Here is a 19,228-nt window from a genome sequence, read left to right as displayed (position 1 = left end):
GTTCTTGATAGTCTATGTACAATCAAACATACCATGTATGTGGATACAAAGCGGTGGGAGTGAATTACTATTCAATTCTAGTTTTAAGTTGCTCTTCTTAAAACATACCATACCATATATTAGGTAAGAGCAGTTTGGTTTTGTGTAAAACAATAAAAAGAACAGCATGAATAAAAAATCTGCAAAAAACAAATGATTTGTTAAATAGGAAATTTCACTGTCTTCTTGTTTTTCCAAATATATCGTTACAGTATGAAGTGGTATAGGTGACAGTAATGATGGCATTTCCTCCTAGCCTCACGCTGGGTGAGCAGCTTTACAATCATCTGTGCTTCTTTGCCCTAAAGATAAGCAGGATGCAGGCATATCCTGTTTGGAAATTGTCAATATGGACCGTGTTAGATGTACACAAGCCAATGTGTATGCATCATATGTCGGAAATTAGTTATTCTTCAACAGGCAGAAGGGCAAATATATATATTTTCCGGCGAGGATCAGTCAACGTGGAAGGAGGCGGCTCCACTATCTCGCTTTGGGCAGTCTGCTGCTAATATTCCTCTGGTTGGTCAGGTTGTTCAGGACACAGTTGTTAGCCAGCGATGCCAGTTTGGAGTTGATTGTGCCCTTTCTTTGCTCCCAGCTGCACTCGTCCCCTTCTTCCTCAGGCTCCTCCTCTTCATCGTCAACCTCACTCTCCTCGTCGCTACGTTCATCGCGCTCCACCTATGACGAAAGAAAATAAATACATTATTACAATTCCCGGTGCCAAAGTGACTCATTCCCTCTTGGCTTTTCATTTGCAATCTTCTCACCTTGCCCAGGAACACAAACTTGTAGACCATACGCAGGATGAGATAAGCCCAGAAGATGTGCAGTGCTTGCAACACTAGCAGAAGGGCGTTGAAGAAATAATAACCGGAGAAAGGCTGGAAGAATTCTAGAGACACCACCAAAGTTGTGTGGATCACTCTGGAAATCAAACAGACACAAAGACAGTTTTAGTGTTGAACGGAGCATTTTGACCAGTCAAGTACTGTTTCTCAACTCTTTGCTGAGAGCTGTAAACCTTCTGCTCTCAGAAAAGAAACCAGTGATGTCAGGGTGATGGGGAAGAGAGAATCGGGCAAAGAGAAAATACGTGACAACATGGACACAAATCCTCGACAGCTCAACATAAGTACACAGACCTATAAACACGTGGCAGTGCATAATTTGATGAGTTGCACACCATATTATGACCACTGCAAAAACACTTGGTGTCTCCCAAGTTTGAGTCTACATGCAAAGCCATGTGTCTTTTGCGAGGGAATTTCACCATCTGGGAGAAACTGAAGAAAACCTGAAAATCTGAACGAAAACAAACACAAGGGCGACCGTGGTGCATTGGTGAGCAGGGGTCGTCCTCCAATCAAGAGGATCGGAGGCTCGATCCCCGGCTCTGCCAGCTTGTGTCGATGTGCCCTTGAGCAAGACACCTAACCCTAAATTGCTTCTGGAGCTGTGCCTACGGTGTATGAATGTTAGATAGTCCTGATATGGCACCTTGCATGGTAGCTCCTCTCATCAGTGGGTGACTGATTCCTATGTAAAGCATCTTTGAGTATTCAGAAAAGTGCTATGTAAAATCAAAGTATTATTAAGGTTTCTATTCCACTGTGATGATTTGTACCTGCCAGGAAACACCACCAGCCTCGTCACCAGGAACACCAGAGAGAAGATGACAAACAGCGAGTCGCACGTCCTCGTCCAGCCAGCATAGTGAAACATCTTGGCGGACTTTCAGAATAAAAGGTGCCTGTTAGTTATCCAAACCAAACACTCTTACATTTATGATTAATCTCTGCATACAATCCCAGGCTTTTCTCTGTTATTGTTTCTAAAGCGCCTTGCAGTAAGCAGCCAAAAAGAGGTTGAGTGCGTCAGACTAAAAGCCTTTTAGCTGCAGGATATCTCCTGAACTGCTTACCTACCTGATCTTATTTACTCAATTTTAGTTGGTGAATTATTCAAAGAATTTCATATTTAGTCAAAGAAAAAAAATCACAAAAGAAAACAATTCTAAATGTAAAACAAGACAAAGTCATTTTCACCATTTAAATACATCACATGAGTGGCCGGATAGAGATGAATGAATTCAGGCAATAAAGTTCAATTTAATTTCTAATATACCAAACCAGATCTCTTACTGAGGAACACAGGCCTGGCTGTACAGGAGTTGCTGGCTGAATATGAAACCCACAGCATCCCTTTCATGCCTTTTATCAGAGGCCAGACTACACCCAGTCACGCCTGAGGTCACATGACTAGCTCCACATATTTTCTGAGCTCTGAGGTGAAAGTGACAATCGTTATTCTCAGATGCTATCCGTGAAAGGTTACACCCAGGAAAATCAGCCTCATAAAACCAGGGATATCTCGCTGAGGGACTTGCAAACAAACAAAGGGTATTTTTACTATGGACCACAATGCTCTTCTATTTGCAGCTCAGTTCATACCGGACGTAGGTTTATTATGTGTTAGGTGTCAGGAAAGCAAAATTTCCGCAATAAATACACAATGGATGTATTATTTAAGTCAAGTTCCCTGTGACCTTTGTGCAACGTGTTTGGCATCTCAACACCTTGCCTGTGAGTAAATAAAATTCACTCAACTTTCAATATAATTCAATGATGCATTTTCTCCTTCCCTTTTCTCCAACTTAAAGTACACAATCAATTCACTGAGACTGTGTGGCGGTTTACCTCGAGAAAGAAGTCAGAGGAGTCGTGCACCACCATCACCAGAGTGCCAACCCTCACATAGTTGGCACAGTAGGAGAAACCGATGAGGAATATGGTGGCGATGTGATGAATGACCTGCTCCTTGAAGTCCTGGAAGACACACACGAACACACACAGACCACACAGTATGAAGAAGAGGTATAGTGTCATTACCAAGCCTTTGGTTTGCGGTCTTGAGTTGGTCCAAGAATTGGAAAGGCAAATGTACATGTTGTCTGCAGTGATTTGTTGTTGTGTTTGAAGCCCATATATCTTTGATCAGCAGCCTGAATCACACAAAACCACCATAGTCTTTTTCTCACTGAAATAAGGACATTTCTGAAGAAAACTGCAGCTGCAGTAAGCATCTCAGATGTTTTCCTTAAGACACAGAAACATGACAAATAGATGCATTATATTAAATATTTACTGTAATATCTAGCATTCTAGCAATATAGCAGTCTAACATCTTAAAAGTTTGTGTTCCTTCACATAGGTCCTGATACGTCATTGCATTTTACAGTGTGTGCCATTAAGATTTTAAATCCTGCAACACTCTAAAATGAAAGCAAACGCAAAGTACACAAAGTGATGATGTCATTGGACATAATCCAGTGCATAATCCGTATTAACTCTAATCGTGCATGAGAAAAACAACATTTGGATTACACTGTGCAAAAATTATGATGTTTAGCTTTTTGGTGTTGACCATTTGACTAAAAGTTAAAAACTCTGGCACAAAATGAGAGGAAATGCAGATGAAACCATGTGAAAACCAGCAGGTTGTTGCTGTGAAGTTTTAAGTTTACGTCCTCGAAAATCAAGCTCACACTCACTTTTCGCTTAACGTCCACAGAGACGCACAGAAGCAGCGACAAGTAGAAGCCCATTTCCAAGATGTAATACCAGTAATGAGCCTCAGCCACGGGCTAAAGAATGAGAGGAACAGAGAAACAATAAGTCCACCTTTACATTAGGTGCTATGTGGATGCAACAGAAGCATTTACAGGCAATCAAAACACATTTTGTGAAACTCTTTCCAGTTTCTGCGATAATAATATTGTTTAACAGAATGAAGTGATATTTCAGAGTGACTTTGGCACCTCCAGGATGTGTGTGTTGGAATAGATCTGAAGGTTTTGGGGGAATGTACAGCGGTGAAATCAAGCTTGTGTTTCCAAAGCTCTTAATGGTCATATAAGAACTCCCTCACAGTCAAAACACCTCTTGCAGCGACACAATGGGAGGAAGTTGACAGAGTCCTTTAAATATACATCCTTTCTTTCTGTCAGAGGCCACAAGACCTCAGGAGAAGGTAAGATCAAAAAAAAAAAGATCAGTGGCCGTGTTGCCTGCAGGAGTTGTTATCAGTCAAGCTGTATTCAGAGAGATGGGCTTTTGCATTTTCTCATGTTTTCTGTTCACGGTCATGACCCCACAAGGAAAGGCAGGCTTCTGTGGAGGAATGTGGACCTGCAGGCATACCTTACTGTCATCAACACAGCAGAGATATGAGCGAACTCAGGGTAAAAACATTAAGTGGAGTGGACTGACAAAACTGTTTTATGAACAAAAAGTCTTCTGTGGCTAAATCCTTACACAAACTAAAGATTGTATTTTGTTGGGTCCCTCCCAGCTGTTGTTTGTCCTAATTACTTTTTCTTTGAGTTACAGAAGAAATGCCAATTGGAAGTTATAAGAGTCAAAAGGGACATTCTCAAACTAGGTGTTTAATCTGACCAACAGTCCAAAGCCAAAGATATTCAATTTACAATCACATACAATGAAGAAAAAGAGCAAAACATCATAAGCTAGAACAAGCAAATGTTTGGCATTTTTGCAATTAAGGATCAATAACACATTATAAAAAACGTTGATCCAACCCTATTCTGTTGTATCTAAATCTAAAGACACCAACATATCAAACCTTTACAACTATTTTAAGTTCTTTCTGGCTTTTCTGGAATGGAATGAAAGAAAAGAAAAGCAAGGTATATATTGACAAATATATATATATTTATATATATATATATTTAAAATCAAGCTATTTCTTGCTCACCTGTTTGGGATAACCCCGCCAACACTCTCTATGATCCCAGAACCACGGAGTCTGTAAGAGCAAACATCATCAGCAGAGTCTTCACTGTTATTATTCAGTGTGTGAGTATAACCCCATATGATGTTGTGAGAGTTGTATACATTACTGCTTACTTGCGTATTACTGCTTATATCGATGATAAATCCAATACAGTTTCTTTCCCACACACTGTATAAATACCAGTAATTTGTAATGCAGGCTGATCTTTTTAAAAGAAATAAAAGCGACTAACAGACTCACATTAATTAAAGAGCCGAGCCCCGCAGTGAAGGATGCGAGGTAGAAGACAAAACGCCAGCTGCACAGATACAAATAAACACCATCAGTTTTTAGTTTTAATAAATTAAATTGGTGAATTAGCTCAATCAGGAAAAAAATCCAGAAATGTCAAAGAGGCATGTTGAGAAGCAGGAATGTATATAATGTAAATCTTTTTCTTAAAGGTAGACGTCATACCTCAGTTACAATATGTAAAATTATAGGTGTCTAGGAAAATAAAATCTCACGAGGCCTCGCAGAACTTTTTGGTGTTGCCGGGTCGGTCCTGATTCCTTCTGTGTCTGAACCAGGTCTGGATATTTCTCTGAGAGATTCCACACTGCTTCCCCAAGCTCACCACCTCAATCTGAGTACACAAACACACAAATACATATTTAAACATGCAATACTGATGTCATATTTCATATATGAGACGTTACCAGCCAAAGCCATGGCTCTGCAGAGCCAAAGCTCATTCCTGATCTCCCTTACAGTGTTACTACTTCACGACATGAAAATGCTGATTACAAAAGCTTTGAGCTGTCAAAATGGAGATCTGATAAGTGTGATTAATCAAATCATTTGACTGAACAAGACTCCTTTTCTGCAAGGATTGTGGTGCTGTTGAAAATATCCTTTTCTAGAATAAATAGAATTTACTTTAATAACTTCTAGTTCGGGCAAAAGAAACTACACACATTTTTGCATTTCCACATATTATGTAGCACTCTACCTGTGTTGTATTAAAGGATGAAGCCAACAATACTGAGAGTGCAGCACCTTTCCCTGACCTTTCCCCTGGGTTGTGCAAATATCCACATAAATATCATCCTACTTTATGTTTGTGGCCTGGTATTTACATGGCTGAACAACAAAGCAAACAGACAGGTGCTGCTGCTCGACCAGGCCACATGTAAATAGATGATGTGCAAATAAGTCAGGGTACACACACACACACACACACACACACACACACACACACACACACACACACACACACACACACACACACACACACACATGTGCACATGCACAGCCCCACAAGGCAGAGCAGAGCTTCGTTTGGTAAATCAAGTCACGTTTCAGACTTTATACTTGATGAGTTTTAACGCTTTGGATTTGGGAGAGTTGTTCATGTTTACTAATATTTTTTGGACTGTCTTAGACCATGGTAATAACATAATGGTAATAACATAATATGAAGTTAAAAAATGTGCGTTGATCCTCTTTAAAGGAAGTAAACATGTTCCACACTGCAGAGGGAAAACACCAAACATTTTAGTTTCCTGCATCATGACGAATGCCTGTATCTGTGTAACACATCAATCTCTAAGCAAACTTGTGAATTAGGTGAATTTCCCCAGGGACTTCTTTGTTAACAGTTCCTTGTTCCAAGACAATCCATCCAAAAAAAAACTCCCAAACTATCATGCTCTTCAGCCAAGATGCAACCACACTCAACATACACACACACACACACACACACACACACACACACACGCACACACACACACACACACACACACACACACACACACACACACACACACACACACACACACACACATATGTATGATATATTTTCTTCTAATGGACTGTAGATCAAAATATAGATTACATGCTTTCTAATGGAGGTCAGTAAATGTCTACAAATTAAGTTAAGGCGTTAGGAAGCATGAGAGTGAAACTCGGGGCAAAAAAAGTCCACAAAGGAAATCGCTGCTGCTCGTGATGTAATAATTGAGATTTCAGTGAGTAAATCAAACTGAAGCTACAAAAGTAGGTGGACCTAAAATAGGATTTGATACTTCTTGGATGGAGAGTTTCCGTCACAACAAAGGGAAGGTGGAACGATAATACGAACGTGCGATGGTTGTCGACTTTTCTGTTTGTAGAAGGTCTCCAGCTTTGGGACAGAAGCAGCTCGAATCTGAACCCGATCCTTCACACCTAAATGTTTGCTGAATGGAACAGCGATGAGCCTGAGAGGACAGAGAGTAGGAGAGAAAAGAAAACGTGTTCATTTCCATAACAACTTCAGTCTTGATGGTACAACAGACTGGATTATAATTCTTGAGAGATTAATGTGAGATTACATCAACAGCCGTTCAATGTGATCCTCACAGTGCAGTACAGAGCAATGACAACAAGATCTCTCTTTATGGTGATCCTGGCAGCCTGTAGGGCCGCTCTCTTTGTTAGCTGAAAAGGCATCAACAGACACTTGATCTGTTTGTTTGTGTGTGTGTGTGTGTGTGTGTGTGTGTGTGTGTGTGTGTGTGTGTGTGTGTGTGTGTGTGTGTGTGTGTGTGGACAATGTATTTTAGCCTCTCCGGTGCTAATACACCCACATTGTCCTCTTAGTCCTGTATACCTATCTTTTTGAGAACCAATTTGAGTTTTGTACCTTGAGAGAGAGGACATTTTTTTTACATTGAGGACAATTTTCAAAGGCCTTTGAGGGCTCAGACTTGGTTTTAGGCATTTAGTTGTGATGGTTAAGGTTAGGGTAAGGTTAGGGAATGTGTTATATCAATGATTGTCCTCACAAAGATAGAAGTACAGGATGTGTGTGCGCACGTGCATAACCACGTGTAACTCTATCTCAGAGATAATCATCATAACCTGGTCAGGACATCTTCACACAAAGACAAACATTGTCTCTGGTTACTGGAACCTCTAACACACACACACACACACACACACACACACACACACACACACACACACACACACACACACCTGACCTCAACAAAGGAAACAGCTGCGACACGGGATGATCAAATGAAGACACACCTTTTTACCTTCCAACTGACTGATCACCCCTAAAACGTAAGCAACACCTTCATACTTCACTGTCCACCCCAACAACTAACACACACTTGGACCACAGGCTACACACATGCCCAGCACTAACACACACACACACACTGGTGCATGCTGGTATTTAGCATATTGACTGAACCCTCCTGTGCTACTCATATCTATTGTTACTACTCTGCTAATAAATACCTAATGAAGGTACAAATGAGGCTTTAAGCCAAACAATGGTACTAATCTTACACAGCTCTTGCCAATCAAGCTCACGTTGTTTATCAATTAGGAATCAGGTAATCCAGTAGCTGATAAGGGAAAGCATGCAAACACATGTAGGCCTCCTGTTCACCCATCTTCTCCTGTTACCAGTAACACTAGTTAAGTGTACAGGCAAGTTTCCTTTTACAGAAGCCCTGTTAACTTGTCAACTTGCAGTCACTTTCATAATACAGCAATACAATAAACTGACCTTTATAATAATGCATGTATTGATATAAATATATATGTTTTAACACATCAGTGCATGATAGATCCTTCATTGTGATAAAGTGAGTAAATTAAGGTCAGTAAGAGACTCATGATGTTGGTGAGTCAATACATTGTATTTATGTCCCAAAAAAACACATCATTAGTGTCTAAACCTTCTGGAGTGAACCTTTAAGTTCTACCATTCATGTCCCTCAATATGAGCATCTCCGAAGTACTGTAATGGAAGTATTTAAAACTGTAATGTAAAATAGGATTGCAGCTAACTTTCCATTACTTTAAAAACTGCCCATCTCAATATCCTGGAGCCCAAAGTAACTTCATCAAATGTCTTGTTTTGCCTGTCCAACTGTCCAAAACCAATAATGATCAATTTATGATAATGTAAGATCCAGACTATAGCAGCAAATTCCTACATTCAATAACCTGGAAGTATTTGGCAATTCAATGTCTGTGTAAAATAGACTAATATTGATCCATCTCACTCTAAGTGCTCTTAAAGGATGACTGAGACCCACTTCCTGTTTCTCAAACATTAAAAATGAAAAACACTTTCTTTCAGGTATTTTCATTATCTTATACTGCACATATGATTTAGAAAAGTTGTTTTACCTTTTCTGAGAGGTCTTTAGATGCCTCAGCACGATATTCGTAATAAGCACTACTTGAGATTTACATGCAGTTTTTCCCACAGTGCATCTCTACAAGAGGTTACAAAGGCTGTTCCTGCAATTAGTACTGTGAATCATAACAGCATCTAGCCATGCAACATCAGAACGTTTAGCCTAGCCAACTACCTGAAGCCAAGAAACCACAACCATCACTGCAGATATAACACTCATTTTTGTTACAGATCACATTGTATTAGGACTGTCTTTGAACAAATACATTTTTAGTTAATTAACACTCATCCAAATTGTTCAACTAATTGATCAGTAGACCAAACATTGTCTCTACCAAAGATGTGCTTGTGATTTCAAGTCATTCCGCTTGAAAAAACACTACATTTTAAAAGGCCCAGTCCCTCTGGGAGGAGAGAGGGCATTCACACAGTCAGCAGCTAAAACTGTCCACTCATGGTGCCTGCTTTTCACTGCATGTCTGGTCTGTTCCCTCCATCTGCAGGGAGCACTAATGAAGGGTAAATGAGCACATTCTGCTGAGCTACACAGGCTGCTTAGCAGGCAGAAAACCAGCCAGTCAGCCAAACTCCATGACCACTGCCAAGAGGAAATAAGACACAAATAATGTGTTTCAACATTTGCTTTCACCTGGCAGACTGAACAAAAAAAAAAATATCCTTTAAGATCACCACAAATATCCACCATACATATTGAAAACTTCAAGTACACACAGACGTCCAAGTTACAGTAATGACAACAATGAAAATGCAGATCTTGCAACTGTGAGTTCATGGTCCTGTTGTGATGAAGGCAGGTGTGTCTCACCTCTCAAAGACGTATCTGAGGGCAATAAAGGTGAAGGCCAGTGGCAAGGTGTAGATGAGATCCCTGGGGAGAGGGAAGCGGCCTTCGTCCTCCTTCATCTCAATGTCCTGCCAGCTGATGCCAGGAGGAAGCCAGGACTCCTCCTGCCACAGCCACTCGTTTAACAGGGCCTCCATCCTGAGCAGAGGAGGAGAACCGTGTTTATCACAGTAGTTGTCGAGCTTCCGAGCAGACCTGGCCTGCTAAAACATTCATGCCTTATTCATATTTATGCCCAAAACAGCAGCCAAGACCCTCAAGATTAGTCCTTAAAGGGCAGAGGGAACAAACCGGCACCCTGCATGTTCACACTTCACATTTATCAAAATGAATACTTAATCTACAGTTTGTTTTCTCAATGTTCTTAATTGATTATTGCTGGTCCCCAGAACATACCGAAAATGCTGTTTAAATTTCACAAAGCCTAAGGAGGCATTTTCTAATGCCTCGTTGTGTCAAATCAACAGTCCAAACCCCAAAGATATTCTGTAACAAAAAGAAAAGCAGCAACGCATAACATTTGAGAAGCTGAAACCGAGAAAATGTGGCATATGTTTGCCTGAAAAACAATACTGATTATTGAAATAGTTGCAGCTTAACTTTCTGTCAGTTGACTGATCGATTAACCAATTGATTTAGCTCTATACCACACACATGTCCATTGGTTTAGTCAGGAAAATCTCACCAGAGCAGAACAGTGCAGGCTACATTACAGCATCATTTGTCTAAAACAAAACACAAGTCCACCATTTGTGGTCCTTGATCCACTCATGCGTCTCTGTATGCATCCCTCTCAAAAACACACTCATACTCACACACGCACGCACACATAAACACACACACTGTACACATTCATAGACACAAACACAATTATGCAATTATGATAACACATGTTTACATCTGATTTGAGTTTAACAGTGGTTTTCTACGCGTCTGTTAAAGCCTCCATGCAGGCTGCTGCCAACACAAACCAGAGCACCCTGCGCACAACAGCGATGCGCAACCAGAGACACAACAGACGAACTTCTTATCAGAAGATAACAGAGATTACAGAGACACATCCATCAGGTTATATACTGAATACACGCCGTATACCATAATACTCCCATGAAGTATCGCAGCCCACCTCTCACATTCCGCTACAACCAAAGAGCCTCGAGTTAAAAGCACCGTCAACAAACAGCCAATCTCATTAATCACATTTATCGATTTTATATTCCAAAAACTCCGTAAAACCGGCCCATTGTTGCTCCAGAACAGATTATAAATCGCGATTACCTGTCCGCTCTCCAGCGATGGAGATGGGAAGCGCACAGCAGCAAAAGGGAGAGGAGGAGCTTGTTTGACGCAACCTGCTCCTGCTGAGGGAGGAGAGAGACGCGCTGTCATCGACGTCATTTCATCGGGGGTTGTGTCACCACCGTGCATGAGATCAGCACAGGTAGACATTTCTTAGGCAAAGCATCTACGAGTCCAGTCATCATGATATTATGTTTGAGCGCATGTTGCTATTCTGTCACTGGAATTGTGATAATCCTAAAAAAAATGTGACTTCGTCTGGTCCTTAGATGTGTCAATCACTTTATCTCCAACAAGCAGACCAGTTTGTGTTATATTCAGCAATCTTCAGCACAATATATTGTGTTTGTTTTAATGCAGTTGTCATATCCACAAACATGAGTGAACATTTAATTTTGGCATTCATAAAAAGGATTTTTCAGCCTTATTGAGGAGAATATGCTTTGCTGCGTTCACTGAATCACTGTAGTGCAAAACCTGCATATTTGGCAGTTAGTTATGAGCTCTGCCCAAAAACTCATTCTTCAAAGTATCTCCTTATTGTAGAGCAAACAAAAGAAGCAGCAAGACACCAAACAACAGAGTAAAGGAGATCACACTATTGAATCAGGGTCTTGCAGAACATGCTCACAACAGAGAAGAACATGATGGGCATGTATTTAGGGGAAATAGTATATTTTCTATTATTTTAGCTGTCTAAAACTGTCTTCATGACATCAGGGAATATTATGAGTACTGTTACCAAAACTGCTAGCCATGGCCTTAGTGTATGTATTGTAATGTATTGGCATACAGTTTGGTAATGTTCTTTTTTTTTACATTAACATCAGAGAGGAACCAACATGGTTGCACTGTATGCACTGGGGGGATTCACACGATATGTCCTGTCTCTGATATCATTCATCAACCAAAGTTCCCGGTTAGATAAGGTTTATGGACGTGTTCACGTGACGCTGCTTTCATACCATTCATACTCAAACAGTGCTTCCAGGGAGGAGCAGATGTTCATGTAGATATTCACACTCTCCTTTCTCTTTAAAAAACAAACTTAATGTATGCATCCTGTTTTAGTTTGCAGTCAGGTATGGGATATTTGATGCTGTATGTAATTCATGTAATGGACATTGACATCCAAATGTGTCATGTTTTACTTTGAAAATTGTCTAAATCCTGATTCTTCTCACACAAAGATTATTACCACATCATGGTCCTGGCTGGCTGGTGTCACATATTCACTACACGGTGAAAGTTCTGTTATCACTGCATGTTTGTTGTGTGGCCAGCTGTGGCATTTTCTATTTTTATGATGTCCTCATACCTGAAGCATCACTCGTTTCCTATATTCTCACACAAGCTCACCTGTACTAACATGAACCAGATGCATACACGTGGATGTACCCTCACATGTGGTCATGCACATATATGTCAATGCAGCTCCCTTTTCACTTTCTTGTCAGACGGTTTGAATAATGAATTTAAAGTTAGTTATTTGCAAATCTATGAGTAAATATGTCATTAACGCCACAGGTGGAAGGTAGTGGATTAGGCTGGTAGACAGTAAACACACAAATGTCAACATACAAACAGGCTAATATATATTCTGCAACATTTTAAAAGACCAGGAATGCAAAAAAAGTGAACTCCCTGTTGGTTTCTAAATGAAGCTGGATGCTGGTGTCAGTGTGTGTTTGTACCCAGGCAAGCCTGTGTGTGTGTTTGTCTTGGATAATAACTTTTATAATGAGCGGAACATTGGTGCCAACACGAGTGTGACAAACACTGAGTTTCCTGTCCACCGCACAGCAGGTTAGGTGGCGACTATTAATGAATACAAACATACAGAGCAACAGTTTGAATTTCAAATCATGTGTAAAAGTAGTCTAGTCTGTATAAATATTCATTCTTCTGACTGAATGCAGTGTTTTATTTGCATATTATATGAAAGATGTTTAGCAGGTCATAAACTAAGGTATTGGACTTGATGATGGCGCCTGGAAACAGAAACTTAAGTTATTATATAATTAATCCTGATAGGAAAATGAATGTGTGTGCCAACATTATCTGGCAATCCATCAAATAGTTTATGAGGTTTCACTTAACACACAGCTGTGGATCTAATGATGGTACTAGATTAAACAAGTCGGGTGGTCACTGTTGTCAATATGATTCATCCTCTGGGAGCCAGGAACGGCATGGCAATCCATCCAATAGTTGTTGAGAAATGTCAGTTTGCACCAAAGTTTGGGACTGACTTCCAGACAGACTGACATTGCCATCGATACAGCGATGCTGTTACCATGGCTAAAAAAACACAACCACCATGTTCATCTATATCCGACCACCTTTCCCTGGGCTCTGCAGGCTTTGAGGATTTCGGACCTTGAGAGGTAGGGACCGAGAAGGCCTCTGTAAGACCCCTGGTTCTTAGCTTTGTACCCCTCTGTCTGGGCCAAGAATAACACAGCCGGGGAGGTGGGGAATGTGCACAGGAAACCAGGGCTTTGCAGCAGCAGCAGCGGTGGCGGCTCTGAGCTGAGCTGAGCTGCTGAAGACCTGGACCTGGAGCACAGTCAAGTTTCACCTCCGGCCAGGGGAGCTCCTGCAGGTAACACATACACACACACACACACACACACACACATACACACACACACACACACACACACACACACACACACACACACACACACACACACACACACACACACACACACACACACACACACACTCTCTCTCTCTCTGCTTTCCCACAGGACCCTGTCTGGGGATTACAGTGTGCACAAAAGCACACACACATTTACCCATAGCTGTTTAGACACACACACACACACACACACATGCACAGGCACATTTGTATATGTTACACACGAGGATGTTCCTACATTTCATCAAATGTTCTCATTCTCGTTATTTCTCTTTCATCAGTGCACACGCATAGACACAGAAGGAAAAGACACAGTCTCAAGTTCCCCTGATCTCTGTGTCCCGTATCCCCCTGGTCTCTCTGAGCTTTGGAAATCCCTGGCATCCTCTTCTCCTGCTTTCTGCCAGGTGTTTTGTTGGCACCCTGTGGCTGCCAACACAACAGGGCCTCTGTTCTCTGCTCCCGGTGGAAGAATGCATGCTTTCTTTCTGGGTTTCCCCTCGTACCTCCTCTATTAATGTCTCTCTCAGAGCATTCTCGAGCTCTCCACTGTTGTTTCTCTTTCTTTTGTCTGTTGATTTTGGCGTCAGTTCTCCCTCGGACCCCCAGAGAGAAGCCAGTTAACTCTCCAGCTCTAAGCTCTAAAGACAACAGTGCGAGACACAAACTCTATCTGAGACCAGGCTAACACAACAGCTGGAGGCATACAGTAAAAATGGTGGTCCAGGGGTAAGTGGAAGTCTCTTTAATGGACAATTTGCGACCTCATTCCTTCACTGGACTTAAAGAGCCATACCACTTTATTCCAGCAGAGGGTGCCAGACAATATAGGATCTGCAGATGTCAAACTGTATGCAGTATATGGATGGTTACCACTGGCCTATACTATCTAACTGTATATTAAGTAGCCTAAAGCATCAGTATACATAATATAATGTTTTTTATAACAGGGATTTTCTGCATACCTTCATTTTTAAAAAACTGTAAATTTAGTTCATAATACTAATGTGGGACTTTTACTTGTAATTAAATATGTTTACATTGTACTGTCGGTACTTTTACTTGAGTAAAGGATCTGAGTACTTATTTCATCCCTGCTATCCCCATATACTTTCTGCTAGAAAGCAGACTTCTCACACTACAACCGGCTGAATGGGTATTCCTCACTTTGCGTGCTTTTGTGTTTCTGCGTACAGACGTGTGTTTGTGTGTTCATGTGCTTTTGTGCTTTGTGAAAGGTACATTTCCATCCTGAAGAGGTAAACATCATTAAACTTCAAGTGAGGAAGTTTGACTGTCAAGTATAAAGTCAGCTACAAAGCCTCTCTCACCCACCTGTTTACAGCCTTAATTAACAGGCAAACTCCACGTCAGATGGAGGCTATGTCATCGGTTGTGTCGTGCTGGGGGTCAGTCTTCAATCTGGAAGTATTTAAGAGACCCTGAGGTCATAAGACATAACCTCAGAGAACTAACCAACGCTGAGTATTGGCATCGTGTTTTGACAATAATAGAACAACCCGTCAGAGGTTATTGTTCTTAGAAACAGTAAAATAGAGGAGGTAAAAAAAACTAAAAACATAGAAACACAGCATACAAGGTTTTATAGTTTAATTTTATAAAGGTCAAATTGCTCATTGTAATTGTATGTGCAGGTGTGTCCTTCATGCAGGAATGAATAGAACCATTGTCTCATACAATAAACAATAGAAAAGTAAGTGATTGAGAAAAACAAGCTACAACCCAAACTGTGACTCAACAAAACACAATTTTGGTCCGTAAAATGATCAACTTTACCCAACATGTTCTGTATTATTTGAACCATATTTAAAAAAGGGACAAATAAGAACATGAAGTGAAATAAATGTTTTGATAACTGTATTGCAATAATAGCAACAGAAAATAACAAACCTGAGTCATACATTGCATTTGCAAATACTTAGTCTTGTTTATTTCAAGAAACTAGAAACACAGATGGGTGCGGTAACTTGAACAAAGCCAGAAGACTGAAACTTTACAACCTGAATAAGAAATATTTTCTTCTGATTCTATATACATTTTGTCGTTTCATGTGATTTTCTTCGTGGTAAAAGTCTCCCATTCAGCTCAATGTGTGCCCAGACTAATAATAATACTTGACCCAGGTTTATATTTTATATTTAAGATTTGGATACTGGAGAGCCACTCTGAGGAGGTAGCCGGGGAGCCTTGGATCTCATGTTCAAGCTTAACTTGTCCCTGCGTCTTCAACCCAACAGCTCTGAAACGTCTGGAAAGAGAAACCAGGTGAAGCTGAGCGGTAAAATCTTTGCTATCAGCCACTGCCTCCTTTCCCAGCTAACGGTTCTCCTCCCTAATGACCTGCTATTATGTCCAGCTGTGTTCAGCTACTTTTGTTTCGGGGTAAAGGTCACAGGTATTCACATGTATAGGTCTGTCTCGTTGCATTCCTCAGCAGTGAATGCTGTCCTATATTACTTCAGCTGCTGAGTTCTGTGTCAATTTCCGTGTAAAATCCTCAAATTCCGATCATTTCAAGATCAAATTATTCATGCCATTCTCATATTCACATCTTTCAGAGAAAGATTGACCTACAAAATGTAAAGAAAACATGTCATCACGGATTTTTCATAATGGGAAAAAGCCATGATTGACAGATTTAGAACATTACTTTTGTACTTTCTATAACAGAGTGGATCACGCACCTTTATTATTATTAGACAGTAAGGATGTTGAATGGAGTCAAGATCTGAGACCTCTACTTATGGCAATAAGGGGTGTACAGCTGCAGAAAAGGAATGTTTCTGACTGGAAATAATTAAAATATTTCCACATATTCATAAATACTTAGAACACTTAATTCAGAGGATAAGGCTGGTAATTTTCCTATTGTCAACACATCTCACGAAAATACTCATGACCTCATGTCTTTTTTACGACCCAACCCTCTCTATGGCTGTCAGTCGAAATGTGTTACGACTGAAAACTTAAAAAACTGATCATAGAAACATCATTTCAGTTTCAAGCAAGCTGGGCACTGTAACTGTTGGAAAAGCTACTCAAACAGCAATAAAGAGGGAATTTGTTGGGGACTATTTTCAGATGTAGATTAATACACACTCACACTACTGTTTTTGTGCCCGGGACTCAAAATACTGTGCATGGCCCATGTTCATTGTGATGAATAAACAGACCCAGTGTCAAGTTGTGGCTTATTTGTGTGTTTTGAATAGTGTTTGGACAACAACGGTATCTGGGGCCGTGAATAAGCTTCCTGAGGCTTTGACAACATAGGACATACTTATTAGTTGGATGCGTTCCTTTCATGGGTTTTGTTATTAATTAAGGAATAAATATGAAATATATTGCATTATCCTTGAACATTCCTTGAGTATTTGTGTGTTCATATTGTTTAGGGCAATCACACTAATATTTAAAAAGATTAACTCTCTTGAGTCTGGAATCCAGAGAACTCAGACGCCAAATTCAAATGGAAACCATCGCTGCTTGCCATGTTGAGTTTGCACATATTGTTCCTTTTAGCTTTCATTTCCAGATGAGCTTAATTTTGTCGTATTAGTACAAATAAAAATGTGCCCTCCTCCAGAGAAAATGTCCCCTGCTCTCCTAGCAATCTTTACCTTTTTACTCAACCCTTCTGTAACTTGTAAATGTCGGCAAGGCTCCAGACCTTTCAAAATTGTGAACAAATAAGCAGGGCTGTATTATGCATATCGCTGGCGTGTCCCCTGAAGGCTCTGAAACTACTGCCACACGTGGGTGAGGGTGGATTACATATGTACAGTATTACTGTATACGACCATCTCACTGCTTTGTGCTACTTTTACAGAATGTTAACGAGCCGGCTATCTAAGCTAACTTCTATGCTATGCTAACTTCAATGAGGATAAAATAACTGAATTCGGTGGCTTTTCTAGACTTTACAAATGTTAACCCGACCGAATCGCTAAAATTCTGATAGTGAAAGGAGTCATTTTGTGGGCTTTGCGACGCTCAATTTATACGCAGCCTCAACAGTAGCGACGGAGTTGGTGCAAGAACAAGTTTAACTGCAACATGCATAAAGCACACTGTCATGCACAGCCAGGATGAGAAATGCAAAGACACAGACTAGACCAGACGGAGGGTAAAAACCTCATAGAGATTTTTCTTTGCATGCCAGATGGCCAGTACGCTACTGCTAGCTAGAAAACTGTGGTAAGTAAGTGTTGTGCGATTGAGCAGCACCATGATGCTCTGTAATCTCGTTTTTATATCGTGTTCGGAGAGGGGTTACGCTAAAGGATGGCTCCAGTACATCATCGAGCCGTAGTTTCCTAAAAAATTGCGAACACAAAAATCATGAAAAAACTGCTTATCGGTCTAACTCCATTATTTAGTACGATACCGTTTGCCGTCTTTTCATATGTTTTCAGCAATTATTTTTTAACATTTCTGACAAATTTCAGATTTTGCTTTCCCCGGACTAAACCCCTCTGTAGTCCTTGTCGCGTGAGTCCGTCTTCATCCCAGCTGCCCTCAGCGTCGTCCCTTTGCTTTACAGGTTGAGACTTGCACAGCTGCCTCTCCCCACCTCGGCTTCTCATTGTCTTCCTGTGACATCATTGAATTACTCACAGCAACACATCTTTCATCAGCATTTCAGTAATGATTATCATTATCATACCAGCATTAAGGTCTGCATCATATTTGGCTATAACTTCCTTCCTGGTCAGGAGAAGAAAAAAAACTTCAATGGGGATGACAGGAGGATGGACTGGGTTCAGGTGATGAGGCATGTGGAAGAAGATTGAAGGCTGGTGGGGTTGGAGGAGTCTAATGGAAAAACCGTGTAGCCCACCGCTGCTTGTACTTACTCTAATCATCTAAAAGGAAAGGCTGTGACAGAATCTGCCACCTGAAGAGTGTGAGCAGATATGGTACTTTCCCTAATTATTACCAAGTAAATAATAATCACTTTGATCATCATCTTGTTATCATTCTGTAGTCATCATTCTTTCATCAAACATATCACTGCTGTCAGACACAGGTGCTGTTTTGATGCCTCTTTCCACCTCCTCACTTATGTGTCCTCTTGGTTTTGAAGTGGTTTCAGTCAATTACACACCACGCCTTTTACATTATCTCACACGTTAAATTCGCAGCCTTTGTTCAGGTAATGACTGTGTTGTTTTCCCAATGGGCTGCGCTGACCACTCTCAACGATAAGAACGGTCACTCCACAGCAGCTCTTATCTAACATCAGTAATGGCATTTGGGAATGTGTTGTCGTATAACAAACCTCGAACATTGTTTTCACAAGCCTGCTATAGCTAGAGGGCAGGGCTGCTTTGGCCTTCTTGGAAGTATTCATCGCTTT

General features: G+C 40.7%; 1 protein-coding gene across 1 annotated transcript; it reads right to left on the bottom strand.

Annotated features, from left to right (window-relative positions):
- Positions 1-522: 522 nt before the first annotated feature.
- Positions 523-10,042, bottom strand: LOC306738616 (ceramide synthase 2-like; the record flags this gene model as incomplete). Its single annotated transcript, XM_079220493.1, has 10 exons — positions 523-723; positions 813-969; positions 1,670-1,776; positions 2,742-2,870; positions 3,596-3,688; positions 4,819-4,869; positions 5,098-5,155; positions 5,364-5,482; positions 6,980-7,097; positions 9,867-10,042. The coding sequence occupies 10 exons, from the start codon at positions 10,040-10,042 to the stop codon at positions 523-525; spliced, it is 1,209 nt and encodes a 402-aa protein (XP_079076619.1).
- Positions 10,043-19,228: the final 9,186 nt, after the last annotated feature.

The sequence above is a fragment of the Taurulus bubalis genome (assembly GCF_910589615.1).
Source record: "Taurulus bubalis genome assembly, chromosome: 7".
Lineage (NCBI taxonomy): Eukaryota > Metazoa > Chordata > Actinopteri > Perciformes > Cottidae > Taurulus > Taurulus bubalis.
The sequence above is the reverse complement of the archived record's forward strand: the minus strand, read 5'-3'. Positions and strand labels throughout refer to the sequence as shown.